This window comes from Erinaceus europaeus, chromosome 3, assembly GCF_950295315.1.
Source record: "Erinaceus europaeus chromosome 3, mEriEur2.1, whole genome shotgun sequence".
Taxonomy (NCBI): Eukaryota; Metazoa; Chordata; class Mammalia; order Eulipotyphla; family Erinaceidae; genus Erinaceus; species Erinaceus europaeus.
In genome coordinates, this window is record NC_080164.1 from 75,317,576 (window position 1) to 75,339,625 (window position 22,050).

General features: G+C 41.4%; 1 protein-coding gene across 1 annotated transcript; it reads right to left on the reverse strand.

Annotated features, from left to right (window-relative positions):
• Positions 1-4,793: 4,793 nt before the first annotated feature.
• On the reverse strand, positions 4,794-20,886 carry LOC103113774 (retinol dehydrogenase 12). The gene is made up of 6 exons (XM_007523351.3): positions 20,637-20,886; positions 19,974-20,216; positions 19,591-19,680; positions 7,178-7,366; positions 5,437-5,543; positions 4,794-5,310 (listed from the first exon to the last, which is right to left on the reverse strand). Exons 1-6 carry the CDS (start codon positions 20,812-20,814, stop codon positions 5,122-5,124), a joined length of 996 nt encoding a protein of 331 aa, XP_007523413.1. The 5' UTR covers positions 20,815-20,886; the 3' UTR covers positions 4,794-5,121.
• Between the last annotated feature and the right edge of the window lie 1,164 nt (positions 20,887-22,050).

The window sequence follows — 22,050 nt, forward strand, 5'->3', positions numbered from 1 at the left end:
TAAATAGACTTGTTGATATGTAAAACTCTCGATTACCTTCCCTATTAGAAATGGTAGATTACACAATGGCTATGCTAATGATACTCATGCCTGAGGTTTTCTTTCCTTGATTCTCATGTTTACCTTTTCACATTCTATTGTTTAAACTTTAACCAACCTTAAAATGATTCTAAAAAAGACTTCTAATTGTAATAGTTATCAATCGTGATAAACTTCTAACCTGCTACAAGTTTGTTTCATAGTAAGTAAATTGCAGCTGTCAAGTTCTCTACAGAAAAGCAGAGTTCCGGCAGCGGACCTTCCTCATACAATGCTCCACGCCCTGGCATTCTTCTATGGACATCTGCTTTCGACTGGCACTCCTATTGGACTCACTGGTACACCCTTAGACACTTTGCACAAAAGTGCAAAAGTGCTGCTAGATTTCTCAAACACTGACTGCAGCCAGCTGCCTTTGGGATTCTAGGCCGTTCCCCGCCCCCATGCTATAAAATGCCCGAGGAGGCAAGTACACCCCCCAGAGGCAGGAAATGTTTTTTTTTTTAAGCTGATACAGTTTTGCCCACAGAGGCAAAAAAAATGGCCCCCTCAGGCCCTCCCTTGGCAGCACACTGGTTCTTGTTACTTGCTTACATATTTCTCCATCTTTGTGCCAGTTTCTTTTTTGAAAATGCCTGTACGATATAGGTTTCTGTTCACCCCACACCACTGATACTGTGGTCATTTAGTTAAAAACAGAAGGGGGAATTGTTGGTATGTTCCCTTCCCCCCGACCTCTGAGAAGAATTGGTAGTTTTGCACCCACTTGCTAGTTTTGCGCCCACTTTCTCCCCGCCCCCTATGCTAAGGACGGGCAGAGTCCCAGCAGCAGCAGCGGAGAGAGGATGATGGAGAAAAGCACATGGTGTGGTGATTTTCCGTTCGTGAATAAAGATTAAACTGCGTTCTCAGCCCAGCCATGTGTCTCTGGTCGTCTCTGTTACCTGCCTGTGAAGCCAGCCCAGATAAAACAACAGCCCATGCTCAGTGGAGAAGCAGTTACAGAAGCCAGAACTCCTACGTTCTGCTCCCCATAAACAACCTTGATCTATACTCCCAGCAGAGGAGAAGTGGTAGAATAAAGATAAGAGGACTCTGAACTGCAGCTCCATCAGCACTTAGAGAGAGAGAAGGAAAAGGAGAGGGACATATGGAGGTAGCTATGATGTTATGAGTGGCTTAGAGGGGAAGAGAGGATTGAGTCATAAAAAAGAAGGGGCAACAATGTATAAATGTGGACACATAGTTGTAGAGATGATGGTTGGCCCATGTCTACAACATTAGGGGAACTGTTGTGGATTGCAGTGGGGAGACTGAAGATTCAGAACTCTGGTGGTGAGAATGGTGTAGATTCAAAACCTTGTTGACATGTAATTATGTAATATAAAAATAAGTATAAATAAATAAAAATGAAAAAAAAGATAGCATAAGCATAGAAGTGGGAATAGGTGGGGGCCTACCTGATTAAGTACATGTGCAAGGACCCTGGTTCCAGCCCTGACTCCCCATCTGCAGGGGGATGCTTCACAAGCAGTGAGCCAGGTCCACAGGTTGTCTATTTTTTTTTGCCTTCCTTTCTATGCCCCCTCATTTTTTCTCTGTCCTATCAAATTAAAAAAAAAGGAGAAGGAGGGGGAGAGGAAGGAGAGAGGGAAGGAGGAAAAAATTGCTGCTAGGAGCAGTGGATTCATTGTGCTGACACAAATCCTAGCTAAACTTGGTGGCAATAAAAATAAGTAAATAAATAAACAAATAATCACATAGTTATCAAAAGACTTTCTTTTTAAAAAACATTTTATATTTATTTATTTTCCCTTTTTGTTGCCCTTGTTGTTTTATTGTTGTAGTTATTGTTGTTGTTATTGATATTGTCATTAATTAATTAATTAATTAATTAAAATAAATGGTCTTCCATCCCTCTCACCTTCAGTCCTGACTGAATACCACAGCTTCTGACTTCTTCTTTCCTTTATTAAGGTATTCGTACATTTAATTCTAACTTAGTGTCAAATTCTCAGATGAAGTCCCTCAACTAATAGAAACCTCCAACTCCTTTTATAAATGGATGTATGCAGGGACTGGAAGGTGGCTCCCCAGTAGAACACCCACACATCACTGTGCACTAGGACCTGGCTTGAGCTTCACATTATCATACGGGAACAACTCAAGGGGGGAGCTCCATGAGTGACGGAGCAGTACTGTAGAGTTTCTCCTTCCCCCTTTTGTGTTGTCTCTCTCTGTCTCTCACCATCTGTCTAATAGGAAAGAAAAAATTACCCACCAGGAGCAGTGAAATCATACAGGCTATGAACCCCAGCAGTAATTCAGGTGGCAAAAGTTAATTAATGTGTCTATGACAACAAAAGCAGAAAATGACAACATAAGTTAGGAAACACACAAGCCAGTCTCCTTTATGAAAACAGTAAAATGTCCTAAAGAAAATCATGGTGGGGGCCGAGTGGTGGTGCACATGGTTGAGCATACATGTTACAGTGCATAAGGACCCAGGTTTGAGTTCCTAACCCGCACCTGCAGAGGGAAAGCTTTGGGAGTGGTAAATTAGAGCTGCATGAGTCTGTCTCTCTTCCTCTCTATATCCCCTTTCCCTTTCAATTTCTGTCTCTAGCCAATATATAAAGATAATAAAAAATATTTTTTAAAAAGGAAACCATGGTGTAGGGGCCAGACAGTGGTGCACCTGGTAAAAACACACTTTTTACAGTACATAAGGACCGAGGTTCAAACCTCCATCTCTACCTGCAGATGGAAAGCTACAAGAGTGGTGAAGCTGGGCTGCAGGTGTCTCTCTGTCTCTCCCCCTCTCTTTCTCCCACTTCCCTCTCAACTTCTCTCTGTCTCTGTCCAATAATAAATAAATAAAAATAAAACAGAAAGAAAAAAGGTTTTAAAAGAAAAGAAAATCATGCTGTATACAAAAGTAACACTATGATCAATAGACAATTATTAATAGACAATTTATTAAAATTTTCTAAAAAGAAAATGAAAGTTACAGTAGTTGGATTAAAGAAAATAAAACTGCCAGTGCTGCTAGATTATTGGATTTTCCTTTTAATTAATTATTGGATAGATACAGAAATTTAGAGGGGAGGAGGAGATAGAGAGGGAAAGAGACAGAGAGACACCTTCACCACTCATGAAGCTTTCCTCCTGTAGCTGGGGACCAGGGGCTTGAAGCTGGGTCCTTGTGCTCTGTAATGTGAGCACTTAACCAGGTGCACCACCGTCTGGTCCCTTGATTGGATTTTCTCTTTTTAAAATATCTTTCTTTTTACATTTTTTTAGATTTATTTATTTATTTTCCCTTTTGTTGCCCTTGTTGCTTTTTTATTGTCGTTGTTGTAGTTATTATTATTGTTGTTGATGTCGTTGTTGGGATAGGACAGAGAGAAATGGAGAGAGGAGGGGAAAACAGAATGGGGAGAGAAAGACAGACACCTGCAGACCTGCTTCACCACCTGTGAAACAACTCCCCTGTAGGTGGGGAGCCCAAGGCTCGAACTGGGATCCTTAGGCCAATCCTTGCTCTTTGCACCACCTGCGCTTAACCCGCTGCACTGCCGCCCGACTCCCTGATTGGATTTTCTATGTGGAAAAGAAAGCAAAAGAATCTACGGAAATTTTATTAACATTACAAATTTTATTAACATTAACATTAGCTCTTTTTTTTTTTTTTTTTTTTTTTTTGGCCTCCAGGGATATCGCTGGCGCTCAGTTAAGGCACTACAAATCCACTGCTCCTTGTGGCCATATTTTCCATTTCTGGGACAGGACAGAGAAATTGATTGAAAGAGAAAGGGGAGACAGTGAGGGGGAGGGAAAGACCTGCTTCACCACTTGTGAAGTGAACCCCCTGAAGGTGGGAAGCAGGGGCTCGAACCAGGATCCTTGCTCGGACCCTTGTGCTTCATATTATGTACTCTTAACCCGGTGCGCCATCGCCTGGCCCCTAACATGCACAATTTTTAACAAGGAATTATGAATTTATTTCAAACGTCCTTTAAGCATCTAATGTGGCAACTTCAATCTCAACTCCTGAAATGCTTTCTCCGCCCGCCCCGCCCCGCCTCTCTCTCTCTCTCTTTCTTTTTTTCACTCGATGGAAATAAAGAGAAATTGAAAGGGAAAGGGAGATAGAGAAAGAGAAAGAGAGATTATCTGCAGGCTCACTAACAGTACCAGCTGGGAGAAAATACCCTGTGAAGTAAGGGTGCTCTCCTACCTCCACAGTTAGCTATAAACCTTAACCCAGAGGGCACTGTGTAGTTCTGCCTCCCTTCCAAGGCACAGGTCCAGCAATGAAGAGGTACAAAAGGGGACCCAAATACTCACTCACAAGAGACGCCACAACCTAGCTTTTGAGATCCTAGTGCTTAAGAAACAAATACTTCAGGCAGGTGTAGCTAGCATGATGGTTATGCAAAGAGACTTTCAAGCCTGAGGCTCTGAAGTTCCAGGTTCAATCCTTGCACTGCCATAAACCAGAGCTGAGCAGTGGTCTCTGGTTAGAAAAGGGGGGGGAGCAGGTGGTAATGCATCTGGTTGAGCGGACATGTTACAATGCGCAAGGACCCGGGTTCAAGTCCCTGGTCCCCACCTACAGAAGGGGGAAGCTTCACAAGTGGTGAAGCTGGGCTGCAGCTATCTGTCTTTTTCCCTCTCTGTCTCCTCCTACACTCTCAATTTCTGGCTGTCTCCATCTAATCGATAAAGATAATAAAAGCTAGAAAGAAAGAAAGAAGCAAAGAAAGAAGGAAAGAAAGAAAGGAAGGAAGGAAGGAAGGAAGGAAGGAAGGAAGGAAGGAAGGAAGGAAGAAAGAAAGAAAGAAAGAAAGAAAGAAAGAAAGAAAGAAAGAAAGAAAGAAAGAAAGAAAGACATGAGAAAACTGGCAAGAAAGTAGAATTTGAAATCATCTTCTGGCTAATCAGAACTCTCATGTCACTGAGAAATATCATTATACTGGACAAGGGGATTAGTTCTTGGGCAAAGCAACAAAGGTGTTTAGACTAAGAGCTGAGTATCATGGGGAGAGTGACAAGTCAGGGCTGAGCAGTCACAGTGGATCAGTCCATCTTGTCTAGGTTTGTTAGTCGAACTGAGGCATTCCAGAGGCTTTGGGCTACATGAAGATCCTGAGCAGCTTCAGATGGAAGCCTTATCACAAAGGTGTCACTAAAATATCTTCCAGAAATGCCATCCAACTCCTTTGCCAAACACAAGTAGAGGACCGGGATGGCACCTTGTTTGGCATTCTGTGGAGACATTGTCAGAAGGTGGGCAGAGGGTGCTATTGGGGTCACAGAGGTGTCAGCCTGCTGTTGACACATGAGATGCAGAGCCCTGACCCAGTCTTTTCAGTCAACTCCTCCCCCACTCACCTTCATGAAGAAGCTGAAGATCCAGAAAGCAAAGCGGAATAACCAAAAGTAGTTCTTCATGATGCCCGTGTAGACAAGACCCGGATCCACAGAGTTCACGGTCACACCTGAGAGGGTGAGACACAAGTACACTTGCAAAATGAGTTCATAAGGGAGGCGTGTATTGGGAAGAAAGGGTTAAGTGGGCAATGTAGGAGGGAGCCTGCCTGCCCTGTTGAGCAGAGCTGACTAGAGACTTGGAAGTAGTGCCAAGGACATTAAGTGAATGGTGACACTCAAGTCAGTAAGGAACATATGCCTTTAAATATGCTGGGTGAGCAGCCAAGGAAGTGATAGAGATTAGAGTTTGCATGTGTAAATTTGAATTCCACCCATGGCACACGTGCCAGAGTGATGCTGTTTTCATTCTCAATCTCTTATCTCTCTCTCTCATCAATAGGTAAATATTTTTTCCACCAGGGCTTATCACTGGGGCTTTATATCAACACTACAAATCCACCATTCCCAATGGTCATTTTTTCCTTTTTTTTTCCTTTTTATTTTATTTGACAAGACAGAGATAAATTGAGAAGGGAGGGTGCTATAGAGAGGGGAAAGGAAGGATAAACAACTGCAGACCTGCTTCAAAACTTTCCTCTTGCTGGTGGGGAGTAAGAGCTTGAATCTGGGTCCTTGTGCATGGTACCATGTGCACTCAGCTATGTGCAGTCACTAGGTGTGACACCACCCAACCCCCATAAATATATATATATTTAATGCTGAGTAATTGTTTTAAGTTCTTTTTTTAAAAATTCTTTTCCCCCCTTTTGTTGCCCTTGTCTTATTGTTGTAGTTATTGTTGTTGTTGTTGTTATTGATATTGTTGTTGGATGGGACAGAGAGAAATGGAGAGAGGAGAGAAAGACAGAGAAGGGGAGAGAAAGATAGACATCTGCAGACCTGCTTCACTGCTTGTGAAGCAACTCCCCTGCAGGTGGGGAGCCACCAGCCACTCGGTTCCTTACGCAGGTCCTTGTGCTTCGTGCCATGTGCACCTAACCTGCTGCGCTACTGCCCGACCCCAGTGGTAAGTAATCTTTTTTTTTTTTTTTTTTTTTTTTTTTTACCAGAGCACTGCTTGGCTCTGGTTTATGGTGGTGCAGGGGACTGAACCTGGGACTTTGGAGCCTCAGGCATGGGAGTCTGTTTGCATAACCATTATGCCTGCTAAGTAATCTTTAGGAGGAATTGATGGATGCTACTGGTATAGGAAAATACTGAAAGGAGGGGGTGGGCAGTGGCACACCCTGTGGTGCATATACATTTCTCTCAGTGAGGACTCTGGTTCAAGTCCCTGGCCCCCACTGGCAGAGAGGAAGCTTTATGACTGGTGGAGCATTATTTCAGGTACCTCTCTTTGTTTCTCCATCTTTATTTCTCTGACTCTATAAGAAAAAGGGAAAATAAAAAAGGCAATCACCAACAGGGGAGTCATCACATAGCGAGACAACCCTGGTGTAAAAAAATGTCTAGTTTTGTTTTTTAAATCCTGGGGAAAAAGGAATGTTGCAGGTGGTAAGAGCACTGGAGAATGTTGCAAAGATGTAAAAGATAAGTTGACAGAAATAAAGGGTGCACAGATGTTAAGTGGAGTATATAACCACTGCCTGGAGGATGCTGGGAGTATTGTATGGCCAGGTGGGCATGGTGGGAGATGTGAAGCACTGGGAGTGAACAGGTAGTAGGTATTAGATGCACTTACCTGTCCCTTGAAGCCTTCGGGCAAGCTCCCCAGAGAATGAGGTCAGCTGTAGTTTGCTGCAGGTATAGTACTGGTAGGGCTTCAGAGGACCACCAACCCCTTTCAGATCTTTCTCATCAATGTGCCCTTGTACGTGCACATAGGAAGACACATTCACCACTCGGGCTGATCCTGCTCGTTGTAGGGCCCCTGTGAGAAAAGAGTACTATTTCCTTCTCTCTGAATCCCAGTGTAACCTCCCCTGTCCATTTCCCAACTTGTTTCTCTAAAAACTCCAGGAGAGGAGGCCCACCCCTGGCTTTCAGGAGAGGGTTAATGGACCCTCACCTGGAGTAGGCACTGAAGAGCTAACAAAGGCTTCACTTTCATTAACTTCTGTTCTGTTCTTCCTCCTCTTATCATTTAGTATTTTTTTCACTTGTTAGCAGGAGCTAATTTAATCAATCCTTTTTTTTTTTTTTTGCTTGCTTTTAGCACCATTCAGCTCTGGCTAAAGTGGTACCAGGAACTGAGCCTGGAATCTCAGAACCTGAACCTGACCTGAGAGAGAGATGCCTGTGTAACGTTTAATAACCTTTATGTATCTCTCTCCCTAGTCCTATTTTATACATTTTAACATTTATTTATTTTATCAATGGAATAGAGGGGGAGAGAGAAGCAGAGTATCATTCTGTCACATTTAAAGACCTCATATTCAAGAGTCCAGTGCTTCTGTGGCACCTTCAGGGTCACTCCTTGTTTTATGCTTTAACTCACAGAAGTCTAAAAAACATAAAGGAAAGCTGGAGACACTCTAAAAATTGTCTTTCACTTATTCGTACACATACTTGAAGCTGAGTGTAGTGGAATCTCTGCCCATTGCCGTGAAACTTAAACACTTGTCACAGCAGTTTTTTGATTGAAGGGAAAAGACCCAGGGAGGCAGAAGAAACATTCAAGTCAAATCTTCCCCTCTTATGCATTTTCTTCTAAAACAAAGCCCACAACAGACAGGTTACAAGTTTTCTCTTGATTCTAAAGGACGAAGTCCAGAAAGAAAGAGCGTGTAGAGTAAGAAACCCAGATAGTTAACTTTATGTTTTCCAAATTCAACTTTAGCTAAATAGTAACTATTCTTTGCAAAAACAGTTCAGAGGCAAGGACAATCTATTTATTTCAGGTCAACTCCTCCCTCTAGGGTCAGGTCAGACTACCCTGCCACTTTGATACCAGGCTTTCATGTTCACTTACTTATGTGTTTATTCATTCCATGAGTGTTTGTTAGGCCCTAGAAAACAGACAACCCAAGCCAAGAGTTAAGAACCTAAGGATGCTAGACTTGGAAGGAAGGAAGAAACATTTGACTTCTCAAAAATCAAAACCAAAATTACACAGCTGGGGGCTGGGTGGTAGCACACCTGGTTGAGGACACATGTTACAATGTACAAGAACTCAGGTTCAAGTCCCTACATGCAGACTCAGGATAAAATCTACCCTGAAGGTGGTCCGGATTTATGGCTATACAGTAGAAGCTTTTTCACATTGTTCTCCTGATAAACTAGGAAAAACAATGAAAAATCACCTTAAAACTTACCAATACAACCAGGATTTATTCAGAAACTCACTAAGCCACAAAGCACTGCTTTGCTCTGACTGGTGGTGGAGCTGAAGATTGGGCCTGGGACTTTAAACCCTCAGGCATGAGAATCTCTTTGCATAACCATTGCACTATATACTCTTTGCATGGTTTTATCTCCTGGTCACCAGTGAGTGATTAAGCTGAAAAAAATCTCCTTATAGTTAAAAAATCTTCAGGCTCCCATAGCCCACAGGGAAGATAAATAACAGACAAATCACAAGCAACAATAACAAAGGTTTAACAACCACTGTGCTTCACTTCAGGGATTGAGATAAAACAAAACAAAACCAACAAGAACAAAAAAAAAAAAAACTGTTACGATTTGCAATCATTCACTTCTCTCTTCAATTTTGAACACAAGAGACCCTACCTCCCATCTTCCAAAAGCAGCTGTGTCAATGTTAGACTAACAACTCCATCCGTGCCTGAAATAGACCAAAAGCCAAAGGCAACCAGCTTCAGGGATCCAGGAACTAACCAACCAGAAACCACCTCACACCATATATAAACAGCAACATCCAAGAAATTTGTGTAAATTTCATAACACACCAAATATAATGGTCAAACAGATGGAAACACTGGACAAACGAACCAGGACAGAAGCCCAGGAGAAAATCCCAAATAATTAGAAGCAAATAAGAATGAAGACAACATGCAAACACTAATCAATGCAGTAATCACAGGAGTGAGGAAAGCTTTTGAAGAAATGGGGAAACAATAAATGTGACTCTGAAATAAAATACTGAAAGCAAAAATAGCAGACTTAGGGAGCCAGGCGGTAGCACAGCGGGCTAAGCGCACGTGGCGCAAAGCGCAAGGACCCCGGTTCCTGCCCTCGGCTCCCCACCTATAGGGGAGTCACTTCACAAGCAGTGAAGCAAGTCTACAGGTGTCTTTCCCTCCCTCTCTGTCTTCCCCTCCTGTCTCCATTTCTCTCTGTCCTATCCAACAACGATGACATCAGTAACAACAATAACTACAACAATAAAACAACAATAACTACAACAATAAAACAACAATAAAACAACAAGGGCAACAAATGGGAATAAATTTAAAAAATTAGTAGACTTAGGAGCACAACTAGCTGAAAAAGTTAATACAGTATCTGAACAGGGTAACAAAATACTTGAGTTACAGAAAACAAATGATGGGAGCAAGAACAGATTAACTGAGGCAGAAAACAGAATTAGCAAGGTTGAGGATGAATTAAAGAAAACTAAGAAAGAAGTAAGAGAACTAAAAAAGAGATTAAGACATACTGAAAACAACAACAAATACAAATGGAGTGACCTCAAAAGAAGTAATATACACATTATTGGCTTGCCCAAGGAAGAAAAAGAGGAAGGGAAAGAAAACATTCTACAGGACATAACAACAGAGAACTATCCTACTCTAAACAACATAAAGGATATAAAGATTCAAGAAGCCCAGGGGCCGGATGGTGGTGCATCTGGTTGAGCACGCATGTTATAATGTACAAGGACACAGGTTTGAGCCCCTAGCCCCTACCTGCAGAGGGAAAACTTTGCAAGTGGTGAAGCAGAGCTGAAGGTGTCTCTCTGTTCCCCTTCCTCTCTATTTCCCATTCCCCTTTCAATTTCTGGCTGCCTCTGTCCAGTAAATAAAGATAATACCAAAAAAAAATTTTTTTTTAAATTCCAAGAATCCCAGAGAGTCCCAAACAGAACTGACCCAGACCCAAAGACACCAAAACACATCATATTTAGAATGAAAATGAATAGGATAGACAAAGGATTCTGGAAGCTACAAGAAAAACCAAGAGTTGTATACAAAGGAAACCCATAAGATTATCAGCAGATTTCTCCACATGAACTCTAAAGGCCAGAAGAGAATGGCAAGATATACATATATCAAGAGCCCAATGAAAAAGGTTTTCAACCAAAGCTGTTATATCCTGCTAGATTGTCATTGAGACTAGATGAAAACATAAAAACCTTCTCAGATGGGGGCAGGCGGTAGTACAACAGGTTAAGCACACATGGCGCAAAGCACAAGGACCAGCATAAGGATCCCAGTTCGAGCCCTGGCTCCCCACCTGCAAGGGAGGTCATTTCACAAGCGGTGAAGCAGATATACAGGTGTCTATCTTTATCCCCCTCTCTGTCTTTCCCTCCTCTCTTGATTTCTCTCTGTCCTATCCAACAACAATGCCAACAATAATAACAATAACAACAACAACAATGATAAACAAAAAGGGCAACAAAAAGGGAAGGACAAAAAAAGCCTCCAGGAGCAGTGGATTCATAGTGCAGTCACCGAGCCCCAGCAATAACCTTGGAGACAAAAAAAATAAAAATAAAAATAAAACTTCTCAGACAAGCAACAGTTGAAGGAATCAACTATCACCAAGCCTGCCCTGCGAAGGAGTTCTAAAAGATCACATCACTAAGAACAGTCTAAAAGTTTAGAATAATGGCATTAAAATATCTAATATCTTAATATCAATATGTGTCAATGGCCTGAACTCACCCATTAAAAGTCACAGAGTAAGAAGATGGATCAGAAAATACAACCTAACTATATGTTGTCTGCAGGAATCCCACCTATCTCAATAGGACAAACATTTGCTGCTCTTACCTTTTCTGATGTATGACATTCTCACAGGAGTGAAGTGATACCTCACTGTTGTCTTTATTTGCATTTCTTTGACAATCAAAGACTTAGAAAATTTTTTCATGTGTTTCTGAGCCTTTTTAATCTCTTCTGTGGTGAATATTCTGTCCATGTCTTCCCCTCATTTTTGGATGGGGTTATTTGTTTTCTAGTTGTTGAGTTTGGCAAGCTCTTTATGTATTTTGGTTATTAGCCTATTGTCTGATGTATGGCATGTAAAGATCTTCTCCCATTCTGTGAGGGGTCTCTTGGTTTGGGTAGTGGTTCCTTTTGCTGTGAAGAAGCTTTTTAATTTGATGGAGTCCCATCGGTTTATGCTTGTCTTAGTCTTCTTTGTAATTGGATTCATTTCACTGAAGATGTCTTTAAAATTTATGCAGAATAGAGTTCTGCCAATATTTTCCTCTAAGTATCTGTTAGTTTGTGGTCTAACATCCAAGTCCTTGATCCACTTGGAATTTACTTTTGTATTTGGTGAAATATAGTGGTTCAGTTTCATTCTTCTGCATGTTTCAACCCATTGTTTCCAGCACCATTTGTTGAAGAGACTCTGCTTTCCCCATTTAATAGTCTGGGCAACTTTGTCAAAGATTAGATGTCCATAGGTGTGGAGGCTTACTTCTGGGCTCTCAATTCTATTCCACTGGTCAGTGTGTCTATTCATGTTCCAGTACCAAGCTGTTTTGATAACTATGGCCCTATAATACAATTTGAGATCTGGGAGTATGATGCCTCTGGTTCTGTTCTTTCTTCTCAAGATTGTTTAGCCAATTCTAGATCTTTTCTGGTTCCAGATAAATATTTGTAGCATTTGTTCTATTCTCCTAAGAAATGTGCTTGGGATCTTGATGGGGATAGCATTAAATTTGTAGATGGCTCTGGATAGTATATTCATTTTGATGATGTTAATTCTTCCAACCCATGAACATGGAATATCTTTCCACTTCTTTGTGTCTTTTTCAATTTCCTTGAGTAGTGACTCATAATTTTCAGTATACAAGTCTTTCGCTTCTTTGGTTAGGTTTTAGATTTATTCCTAGATATTTTATTGTTTTATTGCTATAGTAAAAGGAATTGATTTCTGGATTTCAACTTCTTCTAACTTAGTATTTGCATAGAAGAATGCCACTGATTTTTGAATGCTAATTTTGTAGCCTGGCACCTTACTGTATTGCCTGATGATTTCCAAAAGCTTCTTGCTGGATTCCTTAGGTTTTTCTATGTATACTATCATGTCATCTGCAAATAGGGAGGTTTTTTACTTCTTCTCCTCCAATATGTATCCCTTTAATTCCTTGCTCCTGCCTGACTGCTATGGGAAGAACTTCCAACACTATGTTAAATAGTAATGGTGATAGTGGGCAGCCCTGTATAGTACCTGATCTGAGTGGAAATGCTCCCAACTTTTCACCACTGAGTATGATGTTGGCTGTAGGTTTGCTATATATAGACTCTACTATCTTCAGGAATTTTCCTTCTATTCCATCTATTTTTTTTGTAGTGTTTTGATCATAAAGGGATGTTGTATTTTGTCAAAGGCTTTCTCTGCATCTATTGATATGAGCATGTGGTTTTTGGTCTTGTCTTTGTTGATGTGGTGGATCACATTGATTGATTTATGTATATTAAACCAACCTTGCATGCCTGGGATAAACCCCATTTGGTCATGTTGAACAACGTTTTTTTATATACTGCTATATTTGGTTGGCTAGAATTTTGTTCAATATTTTAGCATCTATGTTCATCAGAGATATTGGTCTGTAGTTTTCTTTTTTGGTTGTGTCCCTGTCAGCTTTTGGTATCAGAGTGATGTTGGCTTCATAGAAGCTGGAAGGGAGTATTCCAGTGTCTTCAATCTTCTGCAAGACTTTTAAAAGTAGAGGAATTTGTTCTTCTTTGAAGGTTTTGTAGAATTCATTTGTAAAACCATCTGGTCCAGGAATTTTATTTTTGGGAAGATTTTTGATAACTGTTTCAATTTCATTAGCTGTGATGGGCCTGTTCATGTTATCTGCTTCCTCTTTACTTAGTTTTGGAAGTTGGTAGGTATCTAGGAAATCGTCCATTTCTTCCAGGTTCTCTAGTTTGGTGGCATATAGTTGTTCATAGAAGCCTCGTATGATATGTTGAATTTCTGCAATGTCTGTTGTGATATCTCCTCTTTCATTTATGATCCGATTTATTTGGATCTTCTCCTTTTTTGTTTTGTGAGTCTGGCTAAAGGTTTGTAGATTTTGTTCACTCTTCTGAAGAACCAACATTTACTTTCGTTGATCTTTTGTATGGTTTTCTTATTTTCAATGTTATTCATTTCTGCCCTAACTTTAGTGATTTCTGTCCTTCTGATTGCTCTAGGGTTTCTTTGTTCTTCTTCTTCTTCTATGTTGTTAAGGTGTGCAATCAGGCTGTTTATTTATGCTTTTTCTTGTTTCCTAATGTGTGCTTGTATGGCTATGAACTTCTCTCTCAGTACTTACTGCCTTAGCTGTGTCCCAAATATTTTGATAGCTTGTGTCTTCATTTTCATTAAAGTCTCAAAAAATTTTGACTTCTTCCTTTAGTTCCTCTTTGACCCAGAAGTTGTTAAGAAGTGTACTGTTGAGCTTCCACATTTTGGGACTATTACTAGTCTTTTGTTGATTGTTAAGTGTTAGTTTAATTCCACTGTGGTCTGAGAAGATGCTTGGGATGATTTCAATGCTCTTGAATTTGCTGAGGCTGTCTTTGTGGCCTAGCATATGGTCTATCCTTGAGAATGACTCATATGGAATTGAGTAAAATGTGTGTTCCTGTTTCTTGGGATGAATGACTCTGAAAATGTCCAATAGTTCTAGTTTATCTATCTCTTCATTTAGCTCCCTTATGTCTTTATTGATATTCTTCCTGGATGATCTGTCAAGTTGAGAGAGTGGGGTTTTGAAGCCCCCAACTATGACTGTGTTGCTGTTAATATATTTTGTAGATGTTTGATGTATTTAGATGGTTTCTCATTGGGTGCATAGATGTTAATAATTGTTAAGTCCTCTTGATTGACTGATTCACTGAGCATTAAGTAGTGTCCATCCCTATCTTTTCAAATTTTATTTATTTTAAAGTCTATCATGTCAGATATGAGAATAGCTGTCCCTGCCCTTTTTGTAGGCCATTGGCTTGTATGATAGTTTTCCATCCTTTCACTTTGAGTCTGTGTTTGTCTTGTTGTGTTAGGTGGGTTTCCTGTACACAGCATATTGTTGTGTTGTGTTTTCTAATTCATCTTCCCACTATGTGCTTTTTAATAAGTGAATTCAGGCCATTGTCATTTATTTATATCAAAGATTGAAGATATTTTAACGCCATTCCTGTAGAGTTATATTCTGATAGATGGCATATTTATGGTGGTGTGATTATTTATAAAAGAACTTTCAGAACTTCCCTCAGGGCAGGCTTGGTGATAGTTGATTCTTTCAACTGTTGCTTGTCTGAGAAGGTTTTGATGCCTCCATCTAGTCTGAATGACAGTCTAGCAGGATACAGTAGTCTTGGTTGAAAGCCTTTCTCATTGAGCACTCAATAGATATCTTGCCATTCTCTTCTGGCCTGTAGTGTTTCTGTAGAGAAGTCTGCTGCTAATCTTATGGGTTTTCCTCTGTAGATGACTCTTTGTTTTTGCAGCCTTCAAGATCCTTTCTTTATCCTTATTCCTTTCCATTTTAAATATGATGTATCTTGGTATCTTTAAGTCTGGGTTAATTCTGTTTGGGACCCTCTGGGCTTCTTGAAACTTTTTGTCTTTTATGCTATCTAGACTAGGAACTTCTCAGGTATTATGTCCTAAAGAATGCTTTCTTCCCCTACCTCTCTTTCTTCCTCTGGTAAGCCAATAATGCATATATTATTTCTTTTGAAGTCATCCCATAGGTCTCTGTTGTTGTTTTCAGTATCTCTTAATCTCTTTTTGAGATCTCTTACTTCTTTTTTAGTTTTCTCTAATTCATCCTCGATCTTGCTAATTCTGTCTTCAGTCTCATTTATTCTATTTTCTCTCCCCTCTGCTGTTTTCTGGAGTTCATCTATTTTGTTTTCCTGTTCTGATACTGTTTTAGCTTGTTCAGCTAGTTGTGTTCTTAGCTCAGCTATTTCAGCTTTCAGCTCTGTAATAACCTTGAGATAATTAGTGTTTTCTTCCAGGGTTTCATATGTTGTTTCTGCATTTCTGATGACAATTCTTTCAAACTCTTTACTCACTCCTGTGATTATTTCCTTAACTAGTGTTTGGATGTTGACCTCATTATTTTGTGCTCCAACCTTTGGGGGGCTTTTAGCTGGACTCTTGTCCTGGTTCATTTCTCCAATATTTCTTCTTGTTGGTTTAACCATTTTATATATTATGTTATGAGGTCCCTTTCTCAGTACTTTTCAAATTACTGATCACTATTGCCTGGATTGACTTGTGTCTAAGTAAGGTAATTAAAGGGTTCACAGTTGTGAAAACTGACAGTTGTTTCAATAGTATTTTAATCCCTGAGTTGGAGCTCAGTGGCTTAAAAGCCTCTTTTGTTCTTTTTATTCTCTGTAGGCTATGGGAGCCTGAGGACTTTTAAACTATAAGTAGGCTTATTAGCTTAATCACTGACTTGTGACCAAGATAAAGCAGGGTGGGGCAGAGATAATTCAGTGGTTATTCAAAGAGCCTTTCACAGCCCCACTGCTAGGCCACCGAGGTATAGATCTTGTCCTGAGTTTCCTCATTATTTCTCTGTCCCCTGGTGTCAGCACAGGGCCTCCCGGACACTGTTCCAGACTCTGAGAGGAGTAGCAATGGAGACTCACAGTTGCATTTCATGAGTCTTAGGGAAATCCTCTCCTCCCTTCAGCCATTCCCTTGTTGGTAAAACAGACTGGAGGTGATGTCTCAACTGGTAAACTGCCAGACTGTTACCAGCCACTTAATCTGTCCCTAGGCTCCTCTCTGCCCACAAGCCACACATGTTTGCACTCACTGGTGATTTGGTTCCTGAAGTTGTTCTAGTCCTGTCTTGTTGTGGTTCCAGGTGGTCTCCTTTGGTATTCTTTGTTGACCCAGGAGAAGAGAGGAGACAAACACAGCTGCTGCTGCTTCATAGCCCCACCTCCAGAAGTATTCCCCTAATCCAACTTTCTCTACTCTGACACCATTCTCTCAGACAATATTATTATCCAACCTCAGGCTAGCTACCAAACTCAAGTAAAACTACTATAGTTGTATGCTTCCAGGAGCATGCCTAAAATTAATTTCCTAGCTTTCTTCTACCCTAAAGTCCCTAATCTCATCTGCTTTGATCCTACTTTTTGGTTCCTGTTCATTAACTATCTTGTCTCAACTTAGGTCATGCCACCTTCCAGACACCAAATTACAAATGCTACCATGACTCCATCCCAACTTCTCTGGGCAGACAACCTCACCAATGTGTCATGGACCCTCACATCTCCAGAGCTTTGATCAACTAGGGAAAGATAGAAATAGGCTGGGGGTATGGATCAACCTGTTGAGGCCCATGCTCAGTGGAGAAGCAGCTACAGAAGCTAGAACTCCTACCTTCTGCTCCCCATAAACAACCTTTATCCATACTCCCAGCAGAGGAGAAATGGTAGAATAAAGATAAGAGGACTCTGAACTCCAGCTCCATCAGCACCTAGAGAAAGAGAAGGAAAAGGAGAGGGACATATGGAGGTAGCTATGATGTTATGAGTGGCTTAGAGGGGAAGAGAGGACTGAGTCAGAAAAAGAAGGGGCAACTATGTATAAATGTGGGCACACAGTTGTAGAGATGATGGTTGGTCCATGTCTACAACTTTAGGGGAACTGTGATGGATTGCAGTGGAGAGAGTGAAGATTCAGAACTTTGATGTTGGGAATGGCGGATTCATACCCCTGTGGACATGTAATTCTGTAATATAAAAATATATATAAATAAACAAATAAACCCACTAATCAATCCCTTTTACTATAACAACAAAAACTATAAAATATCTAGGAGTAAACCTAACAAAAGACTTGTATACTGTAATGTATGAGTCACTATTCATAGACACAAAAGTAAATTCCAAAAAGATCAAGCACTAGGATGTTAGAGCAGAAACTATCAAATACTTAGAGGAAAATGTTGGCAGAACTCTTTCTCATCCACATTTTATAGGCATCTTCAATGATACAAATCCAGTTGCAAGGAAGACTAAAACAAAAATAAACCAATGGGACTACATCAAATTAAAAAGCTTCTGCACAGCAAAAGAAACCACCATCCAAATAAACATTACAGAATGGGAGAAGATGTTTACATGCCATATCTCAGACAAGAGGCTAATAACCAAAATATATGAAGAGTTCACCAAACTCAGAAACAAAAAGTAAATGACCCCATCCAAAAGTGAGAAGAGGATATGAACAGAGTATTCACCACAGAAGAGATCCAAAGGCCAACAAACATATGAAACAGTGCTCCAAGTCATTGTCTGAGAAGTGCCAATAAAGACAACAAAGAGATACCACTTCACTCTTGTGAGAATGTCATACATCAGGAAAGGTAGCAGCAGCAAATGCCGGAGAGGTTGTGGGGACAAAGGAAGCCTCCTGCACTGCTGATGGGAATGTCAATTGGTCCAACCTCTGTGGAGAGCAGTCTGGAGAACTCTCAGAAGGCTAGAAGTGGACCTGCCCTATGACCCAATTCCTCTCCTAGGGATATATCCTACGGAACTGAACACACCCATCTAAAAAGAATTGTGTATATCTATGTTCATAGCACAATTTTTAATAGCCAAAACCTGAAAGCAACCTTGTTGAGTGAATGAGTAAGTTGTAATATACATAATGGGATACTATTCAGCTATTAAAAATAGTGGATTCACCTTGTTCACCTCATTTTGGAAGGAGCTTGAAGGAATCATGTTGAAATAAGCCAGAAAGAGGAGGGCGAGCAGTAGTGCATCGGGTTAAGTGCACATGGTGTGAACCACAAGGAGAAGTGTAAGGATTCTGGTTCCAATGCCCAGCTCCCCACCTGCAGGGGGGTCACTTCACAAGTGGTAAAGCAGGTCTGCAGGTATCTATCTTTCTCTCTCCCTCTCTGTCTTCCCCTCATCTCAACTCTTCTCTGTCCTATCTGGCAACAACAATAGCAATAACAACAAGGGGAGCAAAATGGAAAAGATGGCCTCCAGGAGCAGTGTATTCATAGTGCAGGCACTGAGCCCCAGCAATAACCCTGGAGGGAAAGAAAGAAAGAAAGAGAGAGAGAGAGAGAGAGAGAGAGAGAAAAGGGAGGGGGGAAGGAAGGAAAGGAGAAGCTGGGCGGGGGTAAATAGCATAATGGCTATGCGAAGAGACTCTCATGCCTGAGAAACTAAAGTATCAGGTTCAGTCCCCCACACCACCATAAACCAGAGCTGAGCTGTACTCTGGTAAAATAAAAATAAAAAAATTAAAATAAAAAAAATGTTTAAAAAGAAAGAAGCCAGAAAGAGAAGGATAAATATGGGATGATCTCACTCATAGACAGAAGCTGAAAAATAAGAACAGAAGGGAAAACACAAAAGCAGAACTTGGACTGGAGTTGGTATATTGCACCAAAGTGAAGGTCTCTGGGGTGGGGCGTGCGGGTGGGTTCAGGTCCTGGAACATGATGGCAGAAGAGGAGCTAGAGGGGGGTTGAATTGTTATGTAGAAAACTGAGAAATGTTACATATGTATTATATATATTTATTACCAGAACACTGCTCAGCTCTAGCTTATGATGATGCAGGGGAATGAACTTGGGACTTTGGAGCCTCAGGTGTGAGAGTCTCTTTTCATAACCACTGTGCTATCTACCCCCTCAAACTATTATATTTTACTGTCAAATGTAAACCATTGATTCTTTCAATAATGGAAAAAAAAAAAAAAAGATGAGATTATTGGCCTGATTTGAAGGTAGGAAGGAGAGGTAGTATCATGTAGCCCCAGACTGTATCTGGGGCTACATGATATCATTACTCACCTCTTAGTCCTGATTTTCGTCAGTTGAGCTCCAAAAATAATTGAAGGTCAGCTACCAAGGAGCAGGAGGTGTCCAGAGAGACAGCCACAAAAAAAAATGGCAGGGGTGATAATAGTAGAGACGGGTCAGAGAGTAGGCATTTTACCTTCTAGGTACTTCCTTACCTTTGAGCAGATTTGTGAGCAGGAAGGGTCCAAGATAGTTAGTGGCAAAGGTGAATTCAAGGCCCTCTTTGGTAAGTGTCATGGGGATTCCTGGGAGGACGGGAGAACACAAATAGTGGGTGATAGGAGGAATAACCTGTAAGACATAAGATCTGGGGCTGAGGGGATTTAGGAGTTCAATAGAAATGCTACAGGAGCAGGTATGTACAAAGATGGGAGCCATGAAATCTGAAGTTGCAAGTGAAGGTGGGTTCTTGAGGGTGGTGGATGAACTAGAGTGTGTCAGCAGGACACACAAGTTAGGTTTGGGAAATGCCAATTTTGAGGTTTTTGACCATGAAAGGAGGCTCCTGAAATGTGTTTGGGCAAGTCAAGATACATACCACAGACTGCAGCATTGTTAACAAGAAGATGTATCTCAGGATACTCCCGCAGAAGCCACTGAGCAAAGTTCCGGACAGAAGCCATAGAGCTCATGTCTACCTCACCAAGCAGCAGGCGATCATTGCCTTTTGCGACAGCCTGAATCTCAGTCAGAGCTTGCTGCCCACGCTCTCGGCTACGGCAGGCGAGAATCACACGGGCCCCTCGGAGGGCCAGCTCCTGGGCCACAAACTTGCCAATGCCTGTGAAAGGGAGGTTTCACAGTACGCTGGGGTGGGCAGTGATAGAGGACAGGGACGAAGAGTTCCAACTCACTACCCTCCCTATTAGAAGTGTTTGGGAGCCACCCTATTAGGGAAAGAGAGAGGCAGACTGGGAGTATGGACCGACCAGTCAACGCCCATGTTCAGCGGGGAAGCAATTACAGAAGCCAGACCTCCCACCTTCTGCAACCCTCAATGACCCTGGGTCCATGCTCCCAGAGGGATAGAGAATAGGAAAGCTATCAGGGGAGGGGGTGGGATATGGAGATTGGGCGGTGGGAATTGTGTGGAGTTGTACCCCTCCTACCCTATGGTTTTGTTAATTAATCCTTTCTTAAATAAAAAAAAAAAAGTGTTTGGGAGCGAGACCCATAGCAAGATGACAGGAGGAACACTCACCACTGTTGGCACCAGTCACCACTGCCGTCTTCCCAGTCAGATATGTGGAGCAGAACTGGGGGTCCCAAACATAAGTTTTATGCCCAAACCACACTTTTAATTTATTCAGGATAAGTACAATGACCCAGACAGAGACAAGGCCCCAGAGCAGAGTGCTGCTCAGAAACCATAGTGCCATTGTAGAGACAGCTGACCTGTCACAGGCTGTTGTGGTAAAGGACAAGTTCACATGAAATGAAGCAACTGAGAAATGTATTGTACAAAGTTTAAAGAGGAACTGACTCAGTGGAAGTACTTTGAACCTGAGAGGGAGCTTCCGCTTAAATTGTTTTCCCCACCTACCTGATTGCCTCAACCCAGTTGCCAACTCAAATGAAAAACAAAAGCAACCAGGTCTGGCTGTGTGAACTAAAATGACAGAGCTCCAGAGATGGGAGAAACAAGAAATCAAATTCCTGGTGTTTCTGATCAGTCTGTGCTTAAACAGTGCTTCTAATTCCTCCCCTACTGAAAGAAGACTATAAGTATCCCAATGGGGAGTTGACCTCACCAGCAGAATTTAGATCTGCTCCTTTCTTGGGAGAAAAGCAGGTATGAGGCTCCAGAATGCCGCTGCGAGGGAGCAACCTTGACATATCGTAGCATCTGCTAAGGGTGGTAATAGGGTTATTCTCTGCAGCCGGTTGTTAACTGAGAAACTGATGTCTGGTCAAACTACATAAATCTACATTACAGCTTTATAGCTCCTTTGCTACAGCTCACATTCACAATAACACAGGGATTAATCATTTAGAGCTTCAGAGCAAACACTGAGCCATGTGGCCCACTACCTGATGGGAAAATAGTGATTTATGTACACAAGAGGATGGGTACTATGTTTGTTTGTGCAAATAAGGTTTTCAGTCAGTGTGGGTCTGACTGGTGGAAATTGTTTTTTAATTTTTTATTTATAAAAAGGAAACACTGACAAAAACCATAGGATAAAAGGGGTACAACTCCACACAGTTCCCACGACTAGAACTCCATAGCCATTCCCCTCCCCTGATAGCTTTCCTATTTTTTATCCCTCTGGGAGTATGGACCCAGGGTCATTATGGGGTGCAGAAGGTGGAAGGTCTGGCTTCTGTAATTGCTTCCCTGCTGAACATGGGCGTTGACAGGTCCATCTATACTCCCAGCCTGTCCCTCTCTTTCCCTAGTGGGGTGGGCTTCTGGGGAAGCAGAGTTCCAGGACACAGTGGTGGGGTCATCTGCCCAGGGAAATCTGGTTGGCATCATGGTAGCATCTGGAACCTGGTGGCTGAAAAAAATAGTTAACATATAAAGCCAAACAAATTGTTGACTAATCATGAACCTAAAGGCTGGAATAGTTCATATGAAGAGTTGGGGGGGGGGTCCTCTGTTTTGTAGATAG